General features: G+C 42.8%; 1 protein-coding gene across 1 annotated transcript; it reads right to left on the bottom strand.

The window, feature by feature from the left end:
* Positions 1 to 11,535: 11,535 nt before the first annotated feature.
* Positions 11,536 to 16,221, bottom strand: REM2 (RRAD and GEM like GTPase 2). Its single transcript, XM_074231948.1, has 5 exons — positions 16,042 to 16,221; positions 14,399 to 14,734; positions 14,115 to 14,188; positions 13,410 to 13,617; positions 11,536 to 11,858 (listed from the first exon to the last, which is right to left on the bottom strand). The coding sequence occupies exons 1-5, from the start codon at positions 16,139 to 16,141 to the stop codon at positions 11,536 to 11,538; spliced, it is 1,041 nt and encodes a 346-aa protein (XP_074088049.1). The 5' UTR covers positions 16,142 to 16,221.
* Between the last annotated feature and the right edge of the window lie 10,281 nt (positions 16,222 to 26,502).

Raw genomic sequence — 26,502 nt, forward strand, 5'->3', positions numbered from 1 at the left:
GGTGACTTCATTTGCCATCTTGCTGTCTCTAGGCATATGTAATTTATGTTTTTTTTCCTTAGGTTTTTGCAAGGAAAATGGGGTTAAGTGGCTTGCCCAAGGCCACACAGCTAGGTAATTATTAAGTGTCTGAGACTGCATTTGAACCCAGGTACTCCTGACTCCAGGGCCGGTGCTTTATTCACTGCCCGCCTAGCCGCCCCAAGGCATACATAATTTAAAGGAAATTAGTTTTTCCTAAGGTTTTTGAGGAAGGGAAGCATCCCTAAATGAAGGTCTAGCAGGTTTAGTCTCACAGATATGAGGACTCTTTAAGGAACCAACTCGGAGACCAAGGGCAGGATGTTAAAAACCCCTTGATTTATTCCTTTTCTAATCTCTATGGCAACAGAATTCTTCAACTCCCCATGTCACCGATCTAAAAATACAAGTAATTGCTGTTATATTTTAATTTCTTTGTTAGCTCTTGAGTTTATGGCTTGGAATCCCAGTGGTAATAGTTGTCCCTGAGGCCATTTTGCTAAATGCTTTCTAGATTGAATGGTTGGTGTTTGGTGCCTGGTTTCAAGAGATAACAGCACCAGCTCGGCTTTTCACAGTGGCAGGTTTCTTTGTATTACTGCTACCTTACTCTCATCTGGTTGTCTGGACCTGAGGATTTTGGGGTGGGCAGAATGCTATTTTTAGTTATGAATTTCTGACTGGTTTATTCTACATTATTGATTTGACATCTAATGCGTAATAAGGCACCATTATGGGACCCAGGGCTCTCGTTCACTATGGGGCCATGGACATTTCTCATTCCAGCCTTTTTTAAATGATAGCATTCACTTTGTTTCACAGATTTTCTTTGGGCAAACTCCTTAGATACTAAGTGCTATTTTGTGATTGTTTTTGGGACTTCCTCCTATTTGATTCCTACCTTCCATATTAGCTATTCTTTCCTTACTTGCTTGGAGAGAGGCTGAAGTGAAGAAAAATATAGACAAGCTTTCCTCCCTCTTTCCACTTGAAGAATTGACAATGTCTAGTGTATGACTGAAGTTGCCACTGCCTCTGACTCAGCACCTTATCCCTCATGCTGCTCCTGAGGGTGGTAGGAATGGACTAGGGAGGGAATAGCCCTTTCATAGACCCATACAAGGCGAAAGGAGAAATATCCCTTCCTACTGTGTCTGCTGGGTTGTAGATAGGGAAATAGGTCCCCCCAGGATGAATTCACTTGTGAACGCTTACAAAAGTGCCTTACAAGATTTCCAGGTGGGCTGTACAAATATTTACGTTTACAGACTGGAAAGCAATTTGAGAGAAGATGAAAGACTGACTACAAGGTCTTGAAGTTAGTGTTGAGTTTGAAGCTGGACCCAGGCTTTCAACTTTGAAATCTAGTATTTTTATACTGAAATAAAACACTATTGCTGTTCATTTACCATTTAGGTTTAGACATCTGCCCACTCTACTTACCTCAGTGACCAAATAGAATTTTTCCTTCTCTCAGCCCTTTACTCCTAAACATACCCCTTTACTCCCTTGGCCTTCTCTTGATTTTCTTCTCCCCTGAGAATGATCCCAATGGTTGATGTTACTATTGTCTTGCAGGTCCTGTTGCCACACCTTAGCACTGTTGTGACTCTGTTTGATTTGCTCAACAAATATTGAACACTTATAAAGGATGTGTAAAACAAATATGTTGCAAAGAATCTTAGTGTCACAAGGGACTTGATGCTTCTAACCCACACTTGTAAAGTCATCTCTAGTATGATCTATTCTAGAAGTGGCCAATCAGCCCCTGCCTAAGGACCCATGGAGGGGAGATAATCTACTTTCTGAACACTCAGAATCGACATCTCTAATTTGCTTCTTGATAACTTATAAATATCGATCCTGATTCTGCCCATTGGTCTCCGTTACTTCTTACACAAATAGGTTCGAGTATTTGAAACATTCTGTCCAACCCTGAGGTTTTTTTTTAAGCAAGTCAGTGGGGTTAAAATGACCTGCCCAAAGTTACACAAAATAATTATTGTGTCTGAGGTTGAAGTTGAATTCAGTTCCTCCTGACTCCAGGGTCAGTGCTCTATCCACTGTACCCCCCCATCCCCCCCCCCCCAGTGTTTTTCTAGGCTAAACATGTTTACTTCAACATACCTTACATGGTAAAATCCTTTATTATCCTTGTTGCTCTTCTGGCAATTCTAAAGGTCAGCATTGAGACAGGTCCTCTCACACCTATATTACTGCTATTTCCATTGCATTAATACCCAGCCTTCAAGACTTTCGTTGGGAATGGGAAACCTATTTTTTTGAGGCCCTAACCTTGTTCTCTAGGAGTCTAGGAGGGGCAGCTAGGTGGTTCAGTGGACAGAGCACTGGCCCTGGAGTCAGAAGGACCTGAGTACAAATCTGGCCTTAGACAATAATTGCCTAACTGTGTGGCCCTTGACAAGTCATTTGATACCATTGCTTTGGGGGTGGGGTCGGGGAGATATTTCTAGGAGTCTAGAATCACCTCATTAAAATGCTGCCATCTTAAGGTCCTACAGGACCCAGGATATGGTTTCCACCTTCACCATCTCAGAAACATCTCAAATTGAAGCAAGGATATTTAAAAAGTATAATCAGAAGTAATCTAGAAAGCTAACATTTGTTAGGATAATAAAAGAATTTTCTCAGAATAAACTTGAACTTCCCAAGCCTATAGAATCTGCCTCAATCAACTAAAAGTCTTTGGTTTTGACTCTGATATTTGATAGGCCTGTAGAGTCTTATTAGTTGTATGACTTAGCAAATCATTTCATTTCTGAGCTTTGATTTCTATAAAATGAGGAGCAGGCTGATATCCCTAATGTCCTTTGCAATTTTAAATTCTATGAAAACTTTTGGCTGATGTGATTCTGTCCCTGTCCCTATCCTCGGCTAGTTCCCCTGGCTAAATTTTTTCTGGAGGTAGAAGGAGGTGGTAAATTTAGGAAATGTGGGTCTAGGCAGAAGCAATGAAAGACTTGGTCAAAAATGAGGTAATAGCTCCTCTCAGGATGAGACTAATAAAGATTGGGGAACAAAATGGTAAATGCCAGGATAAGTCAGGATGTGGTGAGAAAAAGGTGGGATGACTACAATCTTAGGCTGGAACACTGAACAAATATTGATATTCAGTGACTGCCTTGGGCAACTGCAATAAAATTTAGTTATTCAAGAGGCAATGTAATATAGTAGAGAGAAGTAATGCAATGGAAAAAAAGTTGGAATCTGTACTAGCAAAAAAAAATGGAAATAATGGATGGCTACTGTTTTGGAGCATGGCCATCAAGTAAATTGTGGTAAATGAATGTAATGAAACAATTGCATTGTAAGAAACCATAAATATATGAAGACCTGATTTTAAAAAAAGCTTGGGAAGGTTTATATCAATTTGATGCAGAACCAAAAGAATATATATACAATGATCAGAATAAATCAAGAAAACAATTCTAAGAAACATCAGATCTCAGTCTCAAATCAATGAAATGACCAAGGCAACCATGAAAAATATATCTGATATAGAATGAAGCATATGCTATTAAACCTGGCCAATGGCTCATTTGTTTTGCATTATTGTACTTTTTTTTAAGGAAGAATTCTAATAGAGGGGATACTACTACTAATAATAATAGAGGGGATAATAAAGTTTTTTGTTTGATTTTTTTAATAAAGAAAAGAGCACTGGATTTGTAGACAAATACAAAAGTGTTTAAATTCTACTGTAGGCACTTAATTACTATGTGACTGCAAGTCATTTAACTTGTTTGAACCTCAGTTTTTTCATATGTAAAATGGGAATAATACTTGTATCTGCCTCACAGGGTCATTGTAAGGCTCCATTGAGTTAATGCCCATAAAGCAATTTGCATATCTTCATATATTAACATAAATGTCAGATTATTATTATTGTTGTTGTTTTTTGTGTTATAATTGCCAAAAGTTGCTGCCCTTGTTAAAAACCTGAATGGGCCTCCCAGGGAGATAAGGCTCCTGAAACTGCCATCTCACCCCTGTTCACCATCCTCATCCATTCCCCCTCACTCCTCCAGGGAAAAAGGATAAGACTCTGTTCTTTTTGATGTTACCATGGTTGCCTGCCGTGCTCCTTGTCTGCAAAGTACTGCTCACCATCCACCAGAGACTGATGTTCCCATAGCAACCAGGTGAAGTCAACAATGATGAGCTGGACCCAGAAAAGGAATACTGAGCTGAGAGACTTAGCAGGGCTTGTGTATCCTATTTGTTTCTTAGTATGACAAGCCAAGTCAAGTATAATCCTCCCAATTCTCCAGTACCTGGTGCCCTGGAGCTAACCTGATCTCACAGTGTGTTCGTGGTGATGGAAACTGTGAGGATAAGGTGACAGTGGACCATTTAGCTTCCTAAGATCCTGTGCTAGGAGAGGGATGGAGGAAGCTAGTCAAAGATCATTTTTAAAAGCTGAATGTGTTCTGTCAGTTGGCCCTGATGACCCACTCTCAAGGGCCCTTAAGGAATTGGCTAAAGTTACTGGAGAGCCATTAGCAGTTATTTTTGAGTACATGGGGGTAAATGAGTGGAGGAGGTGCCCAAAGACTGGAAAGGTTCTAGGAGAGTGCCCATCTCTAAAAGAGGAAAAGGGTGACCTTGGAAATCAGAAACCTGTCAGCCTAAGTCAATATCTGAGAAGCTTTTGTAAACAAAGCATCCATCAAACCTTCAAGCATTAGAATTGGAAAAGCCAACTTGCTCATTATTAGAGTCTCCAGGGGAAGAGACTAGGGCCTCCATAAAGGAGCTTGATATCATCTTCCTGACACCCATCTCCTCTGAATGTCTTCTGACTTTACTTCCCTCTTGATTTCTCCAACTTCTATTAAGTGGGAGAGTGGAGTGATTGTAGAGAAGGTGATAAATTGGGGCTTTTTGTTTTTTTTAGCCTGCTTCTCTTGTTGGTCCCTAGGTTACACACAGTCAGCCAGACTCTTGTAAGAACAAATTTCACCAGACTGGTCCTCCTACACCCAGGCCTAGAGAATCATAGAAGCATTACAGAATCACAAAATCTCAGAGGTCAGCTAGTCCAACCTGTACCTAAACAAGAATAATCCTCTACAACATGTCCAGCCTCCTCTGAAATATCTTTAGTGAGGGGAAGCTTGCTCCCTTTAAAGGCTATTCATTTTTATGATATCTCTAATTGTTAGGAAGTTTCTTCAAGGAAGATAATCTGCTTTGGTCAGCTTTCAACTACTGGACAAAGTAGCTGTCAGCTACTCTAACAATAGATGCTCTGCCTACTTAGGTCTCAGAGCTCTGTTTTGTCCCTCTCTTCCTCCTCTTCTCACCTTTGTCAGTCTGTCAGTCCATAAAACACTTATTCCTTTCCACTCTTCACTGGTAGCTTTATCTTAAAACTGACTTGGGTCCCTCTCCCACCTAGAGAGAGGTGCGCCTTGTTATTAAGATTTCAATCACTACACACACACACACACACACACACACACACAGACAACCTCTGCCTTCACCTTTCCTGCATTGCAGACCCATAGATAAAAATTAATTTGGACAAAAACAGACAATTTTACCTTTTCCTCGACCTACTTCATTCCTACTGTGTGTCAATATGACCAAATCATCTGTTATCACCTACTGTGCTGACCTCATACTAATGTGTCCAAGGGAGATGATTTGGGCCTCCAAGTGGCAAGTCTTAGCTTAGACAAAGCAAGTTCCATAAATGAGATTTCCTGGCAGAGGAGCTATCAGATTATCACAAAACTGGAAGTTTTCTTCCTCTCCCCCAATGTTAACACTGAACTTGGATTTGGACAGTAGCTTAGTTAGGGCATAGCATCTCTTTTGAGCAAAATCACAAGGCAAGGAACCAAATGCAGGGACATTTCCAGAGCATAAAGGAGAGGTATCAGAGTTAGCAGAGGCAATGCTAGTGATCACCCATACCACATGATAATCTTGGCTCTCACCAAACCCTTTGGGGTCCCCTCAACAACCACTTCCTTTAACCAGCAATCACTCTTCTCCCAGTCCCACTTCCCATTCTGAGAGATTGTAACTGATCCTGTACCTTGTGCTGATGATGGGATCGGCCCCCATATCTCTTCTTTCTCTCCTTCTACCTCAGACCTAAGGTTTTATATAGAATTTAGATGAACCCCTCATCCAGGTTCCTCTGGTGATAGGGTAGGAGACAGTACACTCCATACATAATTTTTTTATTTTTTTTTATTTTTTGCAAGGCAATGGGTTTAAGTGGCTTGCCCAAGGCCACACGGCTAGGTAATTATTAAGCGTCTGAGGCCGAATTTGAACTCAGGTACTCCTGACTCCAGGGCCGGTGCTCTATCTACTGTGACACCTACCACCCCACACACATAATTTCTTAATTCCTTTATTGGGAGCTGCTTATAGGTTCACTCAGGAATAGATCCACACTCAGTACTAACCAATTCTAGGCTAACGTAAATTATAATCATTTTATTTTCACTATTAGTGTTCACAAGTCACACTTCTCTTTTCATCTATCTGCACCCAATAGTTCTCCTCTTGCCCCTGCATCAGAGATGGTTTGTCTGACCCTGCTCTCTGAGCCTCACTTTTCTGTTTTTGTGCTTCCTTTGAATATATAAAATTGTTCCCTAAAATGCCCTTTTCTCCCTTCCAATTTATCATATCCTTCATGCCACTCAATTCCACTTCCCCCATAAAACCTTAAACTCCTTTAGCAGTCAGTGATCTCCTCCTTTCAAAGTCCTATAGTAGTTACATGATGCAAGTTATTATTTAATTACATAGTGTTCCATTTTCTCTTGTTTTCTATTTTTGTCTTATCTCCTCCAATATAAACTTATATAAGATTATAAGCTCTTTGAGGGCAGGGGCCCTGATTTATTCACCTAGAATAGTGCTAGGCTCATAAAAGACACTCAGTAAATATTTAAATGACTGAGCCCAGATAAATGGTGAAAGAATTGAGGATATCTAACCAGGAAAAGAGAAGAGTGATAAAAAGGAATTAAGATATTTTTCTGGGGCAGCTAGGTGGCGCAGTGGATAGAGCACCAACCCTGGAGTCAGGAGAACCTGAGCTCAAATTTGGCCTCAGACACTGAATAATTACCTAGCCGTGTGACCTTGGGCAAGCCACTTAACCCTATTTACCTTGCAAAAAAAACCAAGACAAAACCTAAAAAAAATTTTTTAGAAAAAAAGACATTTTTCTACACCTTAAAGTTAAAAGTTAAAAAACAAATTCAGGCTGAAATAAATAGCTGAGTCTCTCTAACAGTGCCACCACCTAAGCTCCCACCTTAAAATCACCTTTGATTCTTTGTAGGCAGCTCAGTAGCAGGGTGAAGGAAAACCTGAGTTCAAATTCTATCTCTGATACTTACTAGTTTCATGATCCTGGGCAAGTCACTTAACCTCTGTCTGCCTCAGTTTCCTCATCTGGGTCAATAATAGCATTTACCTCTCAGCATAAGGATCAAATAAGGTAATATTTGTGAACCTTAAAGCATTATTTAAAATGCTTGCTATGATTGTTTTCAGTCCTTCATTCCCAATATCTAATGAGTTGCTCAACCCTGTGGATTCCATGTCTCATTCGTCGATGCCACTTTACTCAACACAGTTCTGGCCCTCATCACTTCCAGCCTTCTAACTGACCTCCCTACCTTTGTCACTGGTCTATCTCAGAACTCTCAGTGGCTCCCTATTACTTAAAAGATAAAAAACAGTTTGAAGCCCTCCACTCCTCTTATTTCTTCTCATTCAGTTTACATCCAGCTGGTTCTTAGATCTTACAACATTTTGGTTGGTGTACTTGTGTAGACAGGCTCTTATACTCTACAGGTGATATTTTAGGGGGTGTAACTCCTCATCAAGACCTGTCCAAAACCCCAGTTCAGGGGCTACCTCCTTCATGGAGCCAGAAATCCTCACACTTTCCTAGAGCATTTTGCCTGGATTTCTCCTTGACTTCCATTAGATCCCACTGTAACATTCTTATCTATGTACATTTTGTTTCACTCTATAGACTTGTAAGGCTTATATGGATATCCTATTTATATTTGTATCTCTAGAATTTGTCATGATGCTTAATGTTGAACTGAATTGCATTTTTAAAAACTATCAATGTCCTCCCAAAAAAAACTCTACCCCCCAACACATCTGAGATTTAACAGAATGATTAAGTTTTCTGCACTAATCCTGGAACCTTTTCAATACAGAAGGTTCACTTGTTCCAACTGGGAAAAGTGTAGTAGTGTCTAAAGGTAGGAGATTGGATGAGATGGCCAAGGGAGTTTTGGACAAAGGAGCAAAATGAGAAAACTCCAAGGTTAAGTGATAAATTGAGCCTTTCTTCATGCAGTTATCCAGCCAGTCCTGGAAGAGAGTGCAGCTCTTCTGTGCTCAGGTCTCAGGAAGAAGTGAAGAGAGCAGGAGGAAGAGTGAGGGGGCACCTGGTGGCACCTCCTTAGTAGCCAGAAAGCAGCCATGGAGGCCCCAGAAGAGGTGTGACATGTGGGAGATAAGGTATGTCAGATAAGAACAGGGCCTGGATGTTCTTTGCACCCAAGTTCAGGCTAGCCAAACCTCCTCTGGTCTATCTGAGCTGGTTAGAGATGAGGGAACTTGGCCTGGTGGAGGACCCCAGCCCCCCAGCTTGCTTACTCCCCTCCAGGTCTGGTAGGGGAGCTGTTCAACAACAGCTCTGTCTGTTCTGAGCTGTTCCCTGTAGGCGTCTGGAGAGAACACACAGATGGGCTGGGCTGATGGGACTAGAAGGGTGGGTAGTCTTCAAAGGAGGGAGGGAATGACTCCTGCTTCAAAGGGTCATCATAGTCATCATCATCTTCAATGATACTGTAGTCTTTGCATCAGGCCTGGGGTTACTACTCGGACAGAGGACACCTGATCCTGCACCACAGCTGAGCAGCAAACCTTGTGTGAGAATATGGCTCTGAAGTGTCTCCCCCTCCCTTTCCCCCCCCTCATGCTGCCCTCCCCCCAATCTCAACCACTCACCATTGTCAACCTTGCTAAACTCAGGCTGCTTCTGCCATTCTTTCAATCTTGGCTTCCTTTAAACACATCATTCCTGGGATTGGAACCTTGGCTACTCCTTCAGTTCACTTGAGGTCCCTTCATTGTTCCTAGTCCTCCTCATTCCCAGGGACATCTGGGACATCTCTCTAACCCTTTCATACCTCAGGAGGCAGATCATTTGTCTTAGGGTGAGTGGTGGAGACCCTGCCCAGAGGAGCTGAACCAGGAGCTCAGATAACTCTAAGTGGAGTGTGGATGTGTGGGGGGAGGGTTGATGTGGGAGTGGGGGTGGAATATGAGGGGGAACTGCTGCTTTTGTTCAGGTGCATGGTGGAGGCAGGAGCAGCTGTGGGCGTCCCCAGGGTAGGCGCTGTCAGCTCCACTTTCTCTGCAGGTGAGGGGGCTGCACTGCAGTAGAGGGGAGGCATGCAAGCCCTATTCTACTCCTCCAGCCACCACCCCCCCACCCCCCCACCCCCCCACCCCCGTTCCATAGCAGGTTAGAGGCCAGGTTGAATATACCAAGGGAGATCTAGAAGTTTTGCAAATCTATGGAAGAGAAGGAATGGAGGCTGGAGATATTCTTGTGGAATTTGATATTAAATCAATATTGTGACATTGAACATCTATTGTCTGATTGCAGGCTCTTTCTGAAAGTGAGTCAGATTGCCCACAAAGGGCCATCAAACACTGACAGAGTGGCCAAGGATTAAACATACTTTTTTTAAAACATTTTTTCAGCTGGAGTCTGAGGTGGAGGCAGAAGTCACCTGAATGCTTAGAATTATCTATTGACTGCGAATTTGCACAGATTGTCTTTAGGATAGCAGGTATGGACCCTTAAAGCCAGGCCTGTTCTTGGCTTTGTACTCCTGTCTGGGTTGGAAGGATTGGTGATGAAGTGAAAAGAGGATTGGATTAGGTGTCATAGATTTAGAATAAGAAGAGATTTCAGTGGTCATCAAATCTAACCTCCCCATTTTACAGATGGGGATACTGAGGCCCAGTGAAGTTAACCAACCTGTCTGAGGTCCCACACCTGGGAACGGACTGAGGAAGGATTCCAACCCAGCTCTTGTTAACTTTAAGTCCCCTAATCTTACCTTACCCCTAACTCTAAAGACCTGGGATCATAGGATCTTTGGAAGGAACTTTAGCAGGACCTGAATTGGAACAGTATCCTCTGCCTTGAAATACATTACTATTTCCACTGAAACTTAGGAGCAGCCCCACTGCTTACTTGGAAAGTTACTATTTTTCACTACATCTTAGTGACCCAGCCCAGGGGATAAAGCTTTTGACCTGGAAGTCAGGAAAAGACCTGAGTTCAAAAGCTGGCTGTAGCAGTCACTTAACCACTTATCTGAGCCCTAAAACTGTGGCACTTTCCTACTAGGACAAGCTTGTAAGGATAAAATTAGTTAATACTTTTAAGGTATGTGTGGGACCTGAAAACTCTAAATCCTATGAACCTTATGACCCTGATCCACACCAGCGGCCTTCTTTCTTGCAGTTAAGGTAAGGCAGAAGGAGCCCTGGAAGCCAGGAAGGTTTATGACCCAGCTTGACCTTTCACCAGCTCCCGATTGTGTAAAATGGGGACAAGGATTTAAGACCGATGGCATCTTACAGAGCATATTAAAGAGGGACTCTCTGAAATTAAATTCCTAGACAATGGGGATCCTAATGCCGGCCCAGTGGAAGCCCAGAGAGGCATGGGGCATCGGGTGTCGTAGAAAAACGCTTCTTTATTTCAAATGGGGAGGTGCGGCCCCAGCTGGTGCCAGGCCGGCCAGGGCATAGCACCGGGTTTCAGAAACACCGGGAGCCTGCAGACAGGTATGCTGCTGATCCTTACCTTTAAGAATCTTAAAGGGTAGGTGCCCAAATGCACCAGGCAAATCAGAAAACCCTGAAAGGAAATCGCAAAATAGCAGGTCCAGGTCTTTGCCTTTAAGAACCGCTTAAAGGAGAGGTGGACCAGGTGCACCTGAAGGGAACTAGGGGAAGGCTGAAGTGTATCTCGTTAAAACGTCTCAAGAAGGGTCTTCAGGACTTTGCTTTTAAGAATCTCTCGAAGACAGTCATAGGGAGGACCAAAGCGGCAAATCCTGCAATCCTCCCACCAGAGCAAGTTCAAGTCTAGCTTCTAGGAGCTTTCTGAAGGAAAACGGGACCCAGCACGGCCCCAAACATTCATCACTATCTTAACAGGAATACTAATTGCAAACTGGTCGTCCTCCTACCCAACCTGGCCCGGTTGTCACCGTCCTGGCCTTTAGGGTCCCCTTAAAGGGGCCAGCGCCCAGGACCCTGCCGGCCGGAGAGGCCCCCCCTCTCCAGGTACCCCGTCTAGGTCGGACCGGGGTGTCCTGGGAGTTTTGGGTTTCCTGGATGGGTCTCCTCGGGGAGACCGACGGGAGGGGCGCGGGGAGGGGCGGTGACCGAGGCCCGGGATGCCCCTCAGAGCACGGAGAGGTCGTGGCAGGACTTGGAGCGCTGCTTGAAGAACTTGGCGTGGCGGGGCACCAGGTTGGCCAGGAAGCGCTTGGCCTTCTTGGTGAGACTTTCGCGGCGCACGGGCGGCGGCGGCGGCTGCGGCGGTGGCTGCGCGGCGCCCTCGGGGCCCTCGGGGTTGCCCTCGGCCGCGGCGGCGGCTCGGGCCCGGCTCCGGCGCAGGCGGATCTGGCGCACGGCGCCCTCGAACAGCTCCCGCGTGTTGTGGTGCAGCGCGGCCGACGTCTCGATGTGCTTGCAGCTCAGCATCCCCGCCAGGTGGCGGCCCTCTGGGGGGACACGAGGCAGGGCCCGCTCAGCGCCGGCCCGCGGGGCCCCCGGGGCCGGGCACCGAGCCTGGCACAAACCTCGCTCTAGCGCAGCCGCCTTGTGGCGAGGGCGGGAAGCGCAACCATCGTCGCCCCCTGCCCTCATTTTACAGAGGATGGATGGGACCTGAGAACGGCCCCCTCCCCTCCCCAGGCGGGAGTCCCTTTAGATTTAATGTAATCAGGTACATTTCAATGTCAAGTCCAGGAAGGAGAAAATAGCAGGAGGGGGGGAGGAGAAATTTTTGTTTATCGAAAACAATGCATTTAATTTTTAAAGTATTTCTAGGTAACACAGATGCTGGCCTCATGGACTGACTCTCTTTCTCTCCCTCTCCCTCTCTCTCTCTCTCTCTCTCCCCCTCTCCCCCCCCCCCGAGCTTTGGGCTCTCGTGTCCACCTCCCAGAGGTTCTATGGACCCCACAGCTACCAGAAGGAGGATTAGAATCCAGGTGCCTCTACACTGTATCACATTTCACCTTGCTGTTGGGGCTGAAGGGGGAAAGGGGAGGGGAGATTGCTGGGATGAGCTAACAAAAGGAGAGGAATGGGCGAGGGTGGCTTACTAAATGGAAGGGGAAAAAATGGAGCAGGAGTAGATGGCTGAATAGAGATGGAAAGGGGGGGACTCCAGGGGAAATCATTAAAAAAGGGGAAAGAATGGAGAGAGGTTCTGGAAGAGGAGAGGAGGGACTGGACTGACAGGGATGGAATGTTATTGATGGTGATAGAATAGGCTGCAGATGGCATGATAAAAGCGAGCATTTATATTGCATCTGCCATGTGTTGGGTGCTTTCTAAGTGTCATCTTATTTGATGCTCACAAAAATATTGGGAAGTGGGTGCTTTTATCATCCTCATTTTACACTTGAGCAAACTGAGACAAACAGAGGTTAAGTGACCTGACCAAGGTCAAACAGCTAGGAGCTGTCAGAGACCAGAGGGGAAGACAGATCTTCCTAACTTCAGTCTCTGCATTCTAGCCATTGCACCACCTAGCTGTCTTGTCTTGGTGTAGAAGATAGGGTATTAGACTTGATGTCAGGAAGACTTGGTTTCAGGTTTCAGACCGGTTTCTCTTCAAACATTTACTAGCTATGTAAATCTTGCAAGTCACTATGGGCCTCAGTTTCTTATCTATAAAATGAGAGTATTGGGTTTGCCGGTTTTTTTTAAGATTCCTTCCAGCTTTAAATCTATGAGCTCATGAGGAGCTGGAGGCAAGAGGCATGGCAGAAGAATAGTTGTATAAAATGGCAAAGAGAAGAGATATGACTGAGAACTTAGGACACTGGGGAGGCCAAGAAGACAAGACTGTCAGGAAGTGCATAGCTTGTTGAAAGGAAAAGGAGTTCTTAAGCCCTAGAGAAAAGGTGATACAGAAACCTGAGCCTCAGAGGGAGGTGAGGCCTCAGGTACAATTGGGTTCAGACCAAAGGAGAGCAGATATGGGAAAGAATCTTCTTAGGGTTTTTGGGCTTGGAAGAAGGGAATGAATTCAGGATATTTACCTTCTAGTGAGACTTCCCTGGAACGAGCAAGGTCACTCTTGTTGCCCACTAGGATGATGGGTAGATCATGGTGGGGACGACCAGCCCGAAGCCGAAGCAATGTCTCAGGCACTTTGGAGAAGCTTCTTCGGTCAGTGACAGAGAAGACAATGAGGAAAGCATCCCCAGTCTGAAGGCAGTGTTCCCGGAGCCAGCTACTTGCCTCTCCCTGCAGGAAGGGACATAGAACCCATCAGAGTACTAAGAACTAAGTACTCAGTAGTAGAAGTGTGTGTTTATGGGAGAGTGTAAGCCCCATCAAACTTATACAGAAAAAAATATAGAGACCTATTTTAAAAAGTGCCAGTATTGTTAGTTGCAGAGATGTGATGACCACTTTGATGCCATTTTGCTATTATGTAACTTCCCTCAATGTCCCAGAGCTCTAAGTTTCTGCCATCAGTTTGGGCTCTTACAGGCAGCAATTTCATTTTTATTTCAGCATCCTGCTGTCAGGTATAGAATAGATCAATTAAGACATTCAGAATAGGTAGTGGTCTTATCTTCTTTGCTTAGCCCAAATAAGGCGAACAGAAGGTCTGAGCCCTAGGGAAATTCTAAGGAACCTGGGCCCTGATTCCTGAACTCTCAGTAGATCCCATGATGGGATGGCCTTTCTTCACCTTTCTTACTTCCTCCTAACTTTAAGGCTATTCTGGATCTTACCTGTTCCCAGATGTCATACACCACCAATGTCACCTCTTCTTTATCCACTATGATGTGCCTTTCATAGGTGTCCTCTGTCAGGACAAAAAAAAAAAAGGGGAGAGTCCTTTTAGTAGTTTGCCCATTAAGGACAGCCAACCCAGGGACCCCAGTCAGGAAGACAATCTTTATAAGAACTTTTCCCTAAGAAATAACCCTTTAGAGGCCATAGACCTTCCCCTCCACCCTGGGTCCTCAAGTACCCTTTGGTCTTTATGGCCTATACATTAGCCCCACCCCAATACCTGTATCCTCAGGTTCATGGTCATTATCATCTTGGAGTCCTCCGAAAGTACCTGCCAGGGCACTTTTGCCCACACCACTCTCACCCAGAAGCATCACTTTGAAGACACCACCCCTCCCAGCTGGTGCTGCCTCCCCTGACCCCAGAGAGTCAGAGGAGCCAGAGGATAAGGCTTGGGGTGGCCAATCCAACTCATCCACCGCCTGGGCCCGTCTCAGCTGGTGTTTGTAGGGTACAGGCATGCTGCCTCTCCGTCGAGGAGCGCCCCCGGCTGGGGACAGCCCAGCCCGTTCCAGTCCTGCTAGTAGCTTGTCCCTCTTGTTCAACACTGTGGCATCTGTTGCAAGGGGATAGAGAGAGGTCAGTTACGTACAGGGTCTCTCTTCCTCTTTGAAGGAAGGCCAATCATAAACAGGCTGTCTCATCCCATCTGCAGAAAGAAATTCTGATTTTGTGCTTTCCATCCTTCTGATGGTAGGATCAGAGGATACCAGCACCAGCCTTGGAGGCAGCTGGGAAACTGATGCTTGTGCCCCTCACTCCAGAGACCTGGGATGGCAGATGCCTACACTAGCATGATCTGAGAAGGAGAGTTTATTTTCTTCATGTGATTTTCCTGACTAAGGTCCATTATAAAAGATACATATGTATGGGGTGGCACATGCGCACACTTACAGGCTCTCACACCCACTCACAAATGACACAGGCATGAACCCCAGGCCTGTGGCCCTTTCCTCTCATTCTCCCTCAGTCAGTGCTGCTTTGTAGCTAGACCTGCTATGACCCATCATTCTTTTATTGTTAATGCCTAAGTCAGCTGCTAGGCAAGAAGAGAGTGGGTACACAAGAGATTTTTGTCACAGCTTGACAGACTAGGGGGCTGGGGGAGCAGAGTGAGCAGAGCCGTGGGGCCATAACCTGTTTCCCCAGAGAGAAGGTGAGGGGATGTTCTCGTCTATGGGCGCATCTGGGGGCGAGGGACTCTTGCTCTCTTCGTGGTGAGCGCAGGGAGGAGTGGGGTGTGCGTGAGAATTTGTCTGTCTGTGTCCCAGGCTGTCCCTGGGAGTGGGGGAGCATGTAGTGTTCCCGTGGGGCTGCGCCTGGGCTCCTTTGTGTGGGTGAGTGACAAGGTAGGGGTCAGTGTAACCAGAGGAGGTTCAGACACAACAAAGGGGGGAGAGGCTGGAAATAGCAGCCCGGCTCCAGAAGCCCAGGGGAGGGGAGCGGCCCCCTCCCACTGTCTCTGGGATGTGCACTGGCTTCTCCCCCCCCCCCACGCAGTCTGCCTCCTGTTCTCCTTCCCCCTCTAACTGGCCCCCTAACCTGTACTCTTGGGGAATGAGGTGCGGTAACGGGGACCCCGAGGCTAATCTAGGCTGGTAGGGGCTCCTCAGCCAGTTTCCTCATCCTAGATGGGTTCAGGATGTTCCCCTCCCTCCTCCCAGCCTCAGCCCCCAGACCCTAGCCGGGAGTCCTAGCCAGTCCGGAGCGGTCATCTTCCCGCTGGCTGTCGTGGTCAGCAGCCCCTCCTCTCCACCCTCCCGGCAAATAAATATGTGAAGCCCGACTCCCCCCCCCCGCCCCCCACGCACACGCAGGGCTGCAGCCAGCCTGTACGGGTGATGAGGAATCAGCCCCCCTCACCTGGCGCCGGCATCCCCGGGGAGGCAGCCCCCCCGCCTGATGGGCAGAGGGCTGCTGTGTCCGTGTCCGTGTCCACGTCCGTGTCCGTGTCCGCGTGCATCTCGGTGCCGGGGAAGCGCTCAGCGCTCTCCGAAAGCTTTCTCTCACTCGGCGGCGCCTCAGCTTTTCCCCTTAAATACGACCCCCCTCCCCCAAACACACGCACTCTCCACTCCCCCGAGACACCTGGGGGGATGGCCCCTCCTCCCGCTGAGGTCACATATGCTAATGAGCAGTGATGTCATCGGGATTCCCTCCTTTCAGATTCCCCACCCCACCCCTTTCTTTTCTCTTTCTTTGTGCTGCCTTTCCTCTGGAATCCCCCAGCCCCACCACACACACATACACACACACACCCTACCATATATACAGATTCATAAATATATATATGAATACACAGGGCGAATACACAGACGCAGAGAAATAAAAGGGTCATGGAGAGATTTGGATAGAAAGACATAGGAAATAGTGTGAGGGATAGAGAGATGTACAAGCAAATATTTCTGTGCCTCAATTCCCCAGGAAAAAATTACTTTGGGAATTCAAAGGGCTTGGATAGTTGCGGAGAAGGGTACTGAAACAGGCTAGTGTTTTTGAAACTGATAACCTTTGAGCTGGGCTTTAAAGTCTGTGAACAAACAGACCTGAAGGAAAGGACATTTCAGGTGGAGAGAACAGTATGAGCAAAGGTATCAAAGCAACAAAGTACAAGGTTTGTTTCTGGAATAGCTCTAGTTTCTTTTACCCATAGTATGAGGTGCATATTAAAGAATAATGAGAGTAAGATTGACAAGATAAGCTTGAAAAAGCTTGTAGAATCTTGAATGATAGCATAAATGGTATTAATTTTATTTGGTAGGTAATGTTTTTATTTTTTTTTTTTAGGTGGCCATTAAACATTTTTGAACAAAGGAATAACATGATTTGGTCTTGTAGGATTGCTGGGTGGGGCAGAGCTTAATTTGTGCTATTTGAAGGTCCTTTTAACTTCTTTTATTGCAGTTTTATATTCTACTTTGTAGTATACAGGAGTTTTTTGGTACACATCTTCCCAGTCTCTGTAAGGTTTGTTAAAACAAGGACTATGTCTTATTAGGCAAAACCTTTTTTCCATATAGGGACTCGGTTTCATGATCCGCAAAGTGAAGGGATTGGATAATCCTTATACTCTCCCTCCCATCCCTAAATCCTCTACATTCTTTTTATTCCCTACAGAGTTTTGACCATAGGTGTTCAGTATATGTTTGGTGAATGAATAACAGAACAAATGAATGAAAGATTAACACATACAACAGAGAAAGATCATGACACTCAGTAACAGAAGGAAGGGGAAAAAGCAAGGACCCAAGGTAGAGAGAAGGAGTTCTATAAATTCTTTTTTTTTTTGACTTCTTAATTTTACTCTCCAAATTGGTGCATTGTCAAATCATGGTGATTATACTGATGATGTCCTGCCTCAGGAAAAGGGGAAAGAGAGCTCCTAGAGGTAGCAGGTAACCAAAAAAGTGCAGGGGACATGGACCCAGAGTTAATATAATATAATATTATAATATTATAATAATATAATAATTGTTCCTCCTTTATTTTTGTTTTGAAGAGGACCAATGACATCATGAAGTCATCTTTTATTTTCAATTGATAATTTATTTTATTTTTTATTTACATGTATGAAAGTTTTTCAACATTCATCTACATGCATATGCATATTTTTAAATTACATAATTTCCTTCCAACCTCCCTTCCCACCCCCTTTGCATCAAACAGTCTGATAAATGTTGTACATATACATTTGTATTTAACCTGTTTACAGATTAGTTATTTTCTGTATGAGGAATTAAGATTAAGAGAAAAGAAAAAAAACCATGAGAAAAAAACAGAAAATTTTAAAAAAGTGAATAAAGTGTTCATTCAGATTCTGTAGGATTTTTTGTTTTGTTTGTTTTTCTTCCTCTGGATGTGGATAGCCTTGTCCACAGCAGATCTCCTAGGGCTGTCCTAGCTCTCTGAATTGCTGAGAAGAGCTGCATCCATCAAAGCTGATCAGTTCACAATGTTATTGTTAATGTGTACAATGTCTCTTGGTTTTTTTTAATCTTTTTTTATAAATATTTTATTTGTTTTCCAATTATATACCAATGTCTCTTGGTTTTGCTCCCTTTGCTCAGCAATTGTTCTTATAGAACAATAGTACTCAATAATATTCATATACCATAACTTGTTCAGATATTCCCTAATTGATAAGCAACCCCTCAATTTCCAGTTTTTCCACTATAAAAGAGCTGCTACGAATATTTTGGAACATGTGGAACTTTTCCCATTTTTTATGGTTTCTTCTGGATATAGGCCTAGTATCTGTATTGCTGGATTAAAATTGATTAGTTTTTTGTTTTAATTATTTTATATTACCCCCCCAAGAAGATGAGAAACCTCAAGAATAGGGAGAGAGAGAAAAAAATGTACATCAGTCTGTGTTCAGATTCCAATGGCTCTGCCTCTGAAGTGAGTTCCCTTCTTTTTCATAAGTCCACCAAAGAAGTTGCTTCAATATTTTTCCCACAGTTGCTATTATTAACTATGTTTCCCTCCACTCTATTCCTTCTTACTCTCATTTACTCTATTCTCTCTTTCCTTTCACCCTGTCTCTACTCAAAAGTGTGTTGTATCTGAGTACCCTCTCCCACCATCTTCCCTCTCTTCTATCACCTACTTCCCCCCTTCCCCCCCCCCACTCCCCCTTATCCCATCACTTTCTTCTCATTTTTATTGAGGGTATGATAGATTTCTATTAAATGTGTATGTTATTTCCACTCTGGGCTATTTCTGATGTAAATGAAAGCTCACTCATTTTCCCTCGCTTTCCCTTGTTCCACTCCTTTGTAAAAGCTTTCTCTTGACTCCTATGTGAAATATCTTAGTCCTTCTTCCTCTCCTTTCTCTTTCTCCTTTATCACCCATTGTCTCCATCTTTTTACTATATTAAACTATTATATTCAACTCCTTCCTGTGCCTTGTCTCTATATGCTCCTTCTAATTGCTCTTATAAATGAGGTTTCATATGAGTTATCAGTATCTTCTTCCGATACAGGAAGACAAATAGGGGTGGCTAGGTGGCACAGTGGATAAAGCACCGGCCCTGGAGTCAGGAGTACCTGGGTTCAAATCCGGTCTCAGACACTTAATAATTACCTAGCTTGCAAAAACCTTTAAAAAAAAAAAGGAAGACAAACAGTTCAACATCATTGAATTCCTCATAGTTAGTCCTTCTCATCCACCCCCTCTATGGTTCACCCGAGTCATGTACTTGGAGATCAAAATTTCTGTTCAACTCTGATTGTTTCAATAGGAAAGTTTGAAAGTCCCCTGTTTCATTGAACGTCCATCTTTTCCCCCTGAAAGAGGATGTTCAGTTTTGCTGATTCTTGACTGTAAACCAAGATCTTTTGCCTTCTGGAATATCATATTCTAAGCCTACAAGCCCTTAATGTAAATGCTGTCAGATCCTGTTGAATTGTTTGTTTCTGGCAGCTTTTAGTATTTTCTCTTTGACTTGGTTGTTTTGGAATTTGGCTATAATATTCCTGGAAGTTTTTCTTTTGGGATCTCTTTCAGGAGGTGATTGGTGAATTCCCTCAATTTCCATTTTACCATCTGCTTCTAGGATCTCAGGGCCATTTTGCTATTATTTTTTTTTTTTACGTTTTTGCAAGGCAAATGGGGTTAAATGGCCTGCCCAAGGCCACACAGCTAGGTAATTATTAACTTTCTGAGAGCGGATTTGAACCCAGGTACTCCTGACTCCGGGGCCGGTGCTTTATCCACTATGCCACCTAGCTGCCCTTTGCTATTATTTCTTGAAAAATGAAGTCTAGGCTCTTTCCTGGTCATGACTTTCAGATACCCCAATAATTTTAAAATTATCTCTTCTAGGTCTTTTTTTTTGAAGTTGGTTGTTTTTCCAATGAGATATTTCACATTTTCTTCTAATTTTCTTTTTTGGAATAGTTTTATTTCTTCCTGATTTCTTACAAAGTCATCAGTTTCCTTTAGTTCCATTCTACATTTGAAAGAGTTATTTTCTTCAGAAATCTTTTCTATCTCCTTTTCCAGCTGGCCAATTCTGCTTTTTAAGACATTCTTTTCCTCATTTGCCTTTTGTGTTGCTTTTTCCATTTGGCCTAAACTGGTTTTTAATATATATATTTTTTTGTCAGTTTTTTGGTATTTCTTTCACCAAACTGCGAATTTGGTTTTCATGCTTTATCTGCATTGCTCTCATTTTTCCTCCCAATTTTTCTTCTACTTCCCTTAATTGCTTTTCAAAGTTTTTTTGAGCTCATCCATAGCCTGAGCCCATTTTCTATTTCTCTTGGAGATTTTGGAGAAAGAAGCTTCAAATTTGTCATTTTCTGAATCTTCCATGGGATCAAAGTAATTTTCTATGGTCAGATTCTTCTTTTTCTTTTGTTTGCTCATTTCCTCAGCCTATGACTGATTTACCACACTTACAAGGTTTGGGGGGGTGGTTTGGGACACCCCACTGGGACTTTAATTCCTCCAAGGTCTTATGAGAGGCTCTGACTGCTCTCTTGCCTGTTCTTTGATATGTGAATGACCACAGATACTCCCCTCTGCCCTGGAGCTTTGAGGAAGGTCCCTGCTTGGCTATGGTGGTATAGAAGTCCAAACTGCAACCTGGATTTGAGTGTGGGCAAACAGCTGAGTCCTACCCCAGGGAGAGCAGAGAGACCTCTGCAGTCTCCCCCAACTCCCTTGGACTGCCCTCTGGAGGTTCAGGCTGGCTTCCTCAGTTCCCACTGCTGGCATGATCAGTTTTATTGCTCTTTGGTCATAGTTCCATAGTGCTCTCCAGAATGTTTGGATCAGTTCACAACTCCACCAACAATGCATTAATATCCCAATCCTCCCACAACTTCTCCACCCTTGATTGTTTTCCCTTTTTGTCATCTTAGCCAATCTGATAGATGTGAGATGGAACCTCATAGTTGTTTTAATTTGCATTGCTCTAATCAGTAATGATTTGGAGCATTTTTTGCATATGATTTTATATATATATGCATATATATATCTTTAATTTCTTCATTTGAAAACTTCTTATCTTTTAGGAAATGACTTGTAACTTTATAAATTTGATGCAATTTTGTATATATTTTAGAAATGAGAACCCAGGAGATGATATCTTGACTCAATGTAAACTGGATTTAAATGAGGCAGAGTTGAACAAAGTCAACACCCTTACTCTCTCTTCCTGAGTCATCAAAGTCCAATGGCTTGACAAAACTCAAAATGACAAGCATGACCTGAGATACAGTGAATGATTTTGGTATCCTTGATGTCTGATCAATCCGGGGAAGTATTCTTATGCTTGAGGTAGACTTCCTTCTAACTCACTGACAGGTTTTAGGTCTATTGGTTACCCTCAACCTGGTTTAGCCCATCTGCCAAGATGATTTTACTGAGGTGTGATGGTGTTGCACATTATAGTTTTTTGGAGTTACAGAAAAAAATTAAGATGGTATGGTCAGTTGGAAAAGAGACTTTTCATGGGGAACACAAGGAGTGGAATTGTATCTCATTATTTAGGACATTGGGTGATTTTTTTCCCCATTGTACATGTCTTCTATCCACATTACTTCCCTCTTGAATTGATATTTCTACGAATGAGGTACATGAGAAACAGTGGAAGGGATAACTTTAGAGAATGAAGATTTGAAATCTATGAGCTGATACAAAATAAAGCAAGAAGAGCCAGGGAAATAACTTATGTTCAAGAATAACATTTTAAAGACATAACTAAGAACTCTGACCAATTAAATGAAAAAACTCAGTTCCAGAGGACTAGTCAGTCAGTCAATAAACATTTAGAAAGTGCCTATTCTGTGTTAGGCAGGGTGCTAAGAAAGCACTGGGGGTATGAAAAGAAGCAAAAGAAAAGATAGGCCCTGCCTTTGAGGAGCTCACAGTCTGAGGAAACATGATACCATCACCTTATAGAGAGGGAATGGACTCGAGATACAGTCTGTGATGTATATATATTTTTGGACACCATCAGTTTGGGAATTTGTTTTGCTTGACTATTCTCATTTGTTATAAGGGCTTTTTCTTTTTTTCAAAAAAGAGAGGAAGGGTGGGAGGGAGAGAAAATAAATTTTTGTTCATTTAGAAAAATGAAATTTTTAAAAATGAGTGAGGCACATCAGATAAAAAGAAAAGTAGGACAAAATATATAAGGATTAAATAACATAGGAATTCTCTTCCTGGGCTCTGAGCTGGTAAAAACCACTGGTGGATCCTTTATTATATTACTTTATTTACTTTTTTCCCACTCATTTTCCTCCCAAAGTGATGGTAGAATAGTTCCTCTTTCTTCCCTGACCCTGACCATTCTCTCAAGTCCTAGGGAGAAGCATCAAAGTCTGCCAATACTTCTTCCCAAACCCCATCAGCACATCTAAGAAAGCTTGGATTAGGTGGGCCCCAACTTGCTTTTACTTTACTGTTCAGCCTCCTAATAACTCTTTGTCCTCTTCTCCCATTTTCTCTCTTTATGCCTTAATTTCACCTCCTTGTCTGTGGTATTTTTATGCTCTGCTCTACAGGGCACCTGGAGGTTTCATAGGAGAAAGGCACAAATGAAAATCTCAGGAGTAAATTCAATATCACCTAATTTAGTAGCAATAGCTGTTATTTATATAGCATTTTGAGAAGTACAAATTATTTCATTAGATCCTCAGACCAACCTCGTGAGGTTGTTATTACACATATTATTGTCTGTTGGAGGTCAGAAAGGAGTGATTCAAGGACATTCTCATGATTTCTCTAAAGAACTTTAGAAGTGATTGTGAGATAGATAGAAGCATACCCTAGTATGCTTGGGCTGCCCAGCATGTCATATCCTTATCAAAGAAGGAGCTATATTCTATGGGCAAAGCAGAATTGCAGTAGCTCCAAAGAATTGCGAGCCATATAAATATAGAGACATCTCAACTCCAAATGTACTATTTGTGCTCTGAGTTCATATTGATCTGATCAATTGAATCCCAACATCGTGCTGTAATTTTAGTCCTCTATAAGAACAAAAAAACAACAACTGAGTATTCTTATTTTACAGATATGGAAACTAAGAGTTTCCACACATAGTAGCTGCTTAATGAACCCTTGTTGGGCTGAAATAAATAGGAGCCAGGATTTCAGCCCAGGACTTCTGAGACCAGAACCTTTGAAAGTTTGGTGACTTGCCTATTGTCATACAACTAGTAAGTTTTGAAGGTGAAATTCCATTATACAACACCAGTCTCCTAGAGAGGTCATTTATTGAGTTGCCTCGGGTATTTAGTAGCCTCAGCTAAGAGCCCAAAAGGAAGCAAAAAAAGACCCTTGCATCATCAAAAAAATATATGATTCAAAGCCCATGCACTAAAACTTCAGGTTAAAAGTCCTTTCATAACTTCACTGAAAGCCTCACTCAGAATTATACCTTTAGCAGCTCAGTTAGGCCTTAACAGTTTGGAAGTAGTAAATTAAGAGCTAGGGAGTGGCTGTTAAAATTAGTTTTATCAAGAAGTAATGACTGCTAGCCTGCAAGTGGAGGAAGGAGATAGAAAAACTACCAAAACCAGACATAACAGTATGGAATCAATGAGTGTAGGGACAATTTACATTCTAGTAAATAGTATAACTTTACATTTCAGTTGCCTGTAATCTCTTTGAAAACAGGCACTATTCAAATCTAAGCATAATATTTTCACTTTATTTTTTTTCTTTTTGGTCTGTTTCTTCTCTCACATGACTAATATAGAAATATGTTAACACAAAAATCAAAATTAAAAAAATTAATGTTAAAAATTGTCTTTATAAGCAATTGAAAAATGAAATACTATTAGGAAAAGAAGAAAAAAAAACCTAGACACTGTTTGTCTTTAGATCTTTTGATCCTTAACCCTAACCCCGTGATGTCCTTCTTCACACATAGCAGCTGCTTAATGAACCCTTGTTGGGCTGAAATAAATAAGATCCAGGATTTCAGCCCAGGACTTCTGAGACCAGAACCTTTGAGTCCTCTTTCCATTAGTATGTATCTAGAAAAGATCATGATTTATGTTCATAAAAGGTTCAAGTATATTGAAAGTCAGGGATATGTATAACTTTAGAATATTCTCATAAAATAAAAATAGCAAATATGTTTTAAAAATTATTGTGCTTACTATGGGAAAAAATATTGAAGCAATTTCTCTGATGGACTTATGATAAAGAATGCAACCCATCCCAGAGACAGAGCAGATGATATTTGAACACAAACCGAAGTACACTTTTTCCCTCTCATTTTATTTCTCTTGAGGTTTCTCTATTTTTGGGGGGGGAGAGGGGATTTATGTTTACTTTCACAACAAGATTATTGGAGTAATGTTGTGCACAATATAGGTGATCAGCAGTTATCTAAAAAATGAAAAAAGATTCAGACACATGGAACTATTTGTTTCCAACTAATGCTGAGTAAATGAAGCATAAGTTCTCTACACAGGAACAGACATTCCAGACTGTGCGAGTCCTGCTTACAGATGTCTGCAATAGCTCTAGAGCCGGATTCATTCTTTTTGTCTTCAGAAATTCTGCTGACTATTTAAAATGCCCATATCTCTAAGAGTCAGTGATATTACTGCTCTGTTATCAGTCTTTTATACCATAGTTTAAAAGAAGGACAACATTGCTTGAAGGGGATTTAGAGAGAAAAAAATGATATGACTTTCCTTGTGAGTAGGGGAGTCTGGGGCAATAGAGATAAATATTTGTTTACTTTTTAATCTTGCTCAGAGTTGGCATTGTTTAGGAAGTCAGGACTGTGCTTGGGCAGATACATACAAACAATCCTTTGCAAGAATTTTTATAGCATAAAAATGCCAATCAGAGCCATTATTAGAAATTCTGGCACAGGCAGGATATTCAGCTAGGTGGTAGGGAGACAGAAATCTGAAGGTTACTGCTGGCTAAGCCTCCCGTCATCACTTCTGGGCTGCCTGTGTTCAGATTTGTGTGGATCCCCAGTTTTCCCTGATAGGTGCATTTTTGCATTTTGGTGAATGGGGAAAGATGGTTTCTGAGGACTTTGGGGGTTAGGGGCCCAGGAGCATGTGAGGAAAGGGAGGATTCTCATAAAGAAGAGTATGCCCCTTTTCCTCTTGGAGCTCTGGTGCAAAGATGGTCCTTTACTGGTTATGGCTGCTACTCTGGTTAATTCTCTCTCACCTTGGGGAGGATGGAATCAATATATGAAACTAGCTTATATGAATATATGAATATATGAAATATCTCTTTGAAAACAGGCACTATTCAAATCTAAGCATAATATTTTCACTTTATTTTTTTCTTTTTCACTTTATTTTTATTTCTTTTATTTTCAAAGAGATTACAGGCAACTGAAATGTAAAGTTATACTATTTACTAGAATGTAAATTGTCCCTATGAAACTAGCTAAAATCTATCCTCAACCTTCTCAGAGGCTCTTGAAGAAAAGGAAATTGGTTTTTAGTTCCATGCTGAGTCATATGGGCACCAGACTACAGGGAGAGCTTTGGGTGAATCCCCATTGCTCTTGTGGCTTCCTTAGAACTTCCTCTGGCTCCTGCTGTTTTAAGTGGAGGAGAGAACATCATGCAATTAGCTTTGAGTGCAAAGATGTTCACTGTGTTTTCAATATCTGTTTCTTGGATGGAGACTGGAGCTGGGGCGGGTAAATCAGGGAAGGGAAAACAAAACTCAGGAGAGAGAGAAGTTCTCTCTAGGATTCCTTCTTCTGTGGGAAATCCCACCATTTTCTCCCCTTACTTACAGTATCTTCCATTATGGTGACATGTCAGTGATTTTTTTCCTATTTAGGCCTTCAACTGCCTCATGAGATCTAATGAGTTCTGCCACTTGTCTTCTTTGGACTCTGCTTCCTCATCTCAGATCCTTTCCAGCTCCCACCTTTCTTCAAATCTGGCATATCCACATCTTTTATCTTCCTCACTGGACTCAGATGCACTGGACTCTAAAATGCCACATTAGTCCTGATCATCTCATCTTTGCTTAGCTACTTATCTATTTTTTTTAAGGGTTTTGCAAGGCAAATGGGGTTAAGTGGCTCACCCAAGGCCACAGGGCTAGGTAATTATTAAGTGTTTGAGGCTGGATTTGAACTCAGGTACTCCTGACTCCAGGGCTAGTGCTCTATCCCCTGGGCCACCTAGCTGCCCCCTCTATTTCTTTTTTTGGGATAGCCTGTCTCTTTGGTTGCTTTCTTCACTTGCCTTTATGCCCTCAAACCATCACCTACCTAGCCTAATTAATCTCTTCTTACCAACATCTTTTAAAGCATGGGACACCTATTCCAGGAAGGCTTCCCAAACTAGGCCAAAATGATATCAA

This window comes from Macrotis lagotis, chromosome 4 (assembly GCF_037893015.1).
Source record: "Macrotis lagotis isolate mMagLag1 chromosome 4, bilby.v1.9.chrom.fasta, whole genome shotgun sequence".
NCBI classification, from domain to species: domain Eukaryota; kingdom Metazoa; phylum Chordata; class Mammalia; order Peramelemorphia; family Peramelidae; genus Macrotis; species Macrotis lagotis.

Bases quoted from the DNA above. Each gene is read 5' to 3' on its own strand.
- REM2 (XM_074231948.1), bottom strand. From the start codon at position 16,141: ATGCACGCGGACACGGACACGGACGTGGACACGGACACGGACACAGCA. The intron at 14,189-14,398 runs GTATTGGGGTGG...TTGTCCTGACAG, and splicing joins CCATGAACCTGAGGATACAG to AGGACACCTATGAAAGGCAC. The intron at 11,859-13,409 runs GTAAATATCCTG...GTGTCCCCCCAG, and splicing joins CAGGGAAGTCTCACTAGAAG to AGGGCCGCCACCTGGCGGGG.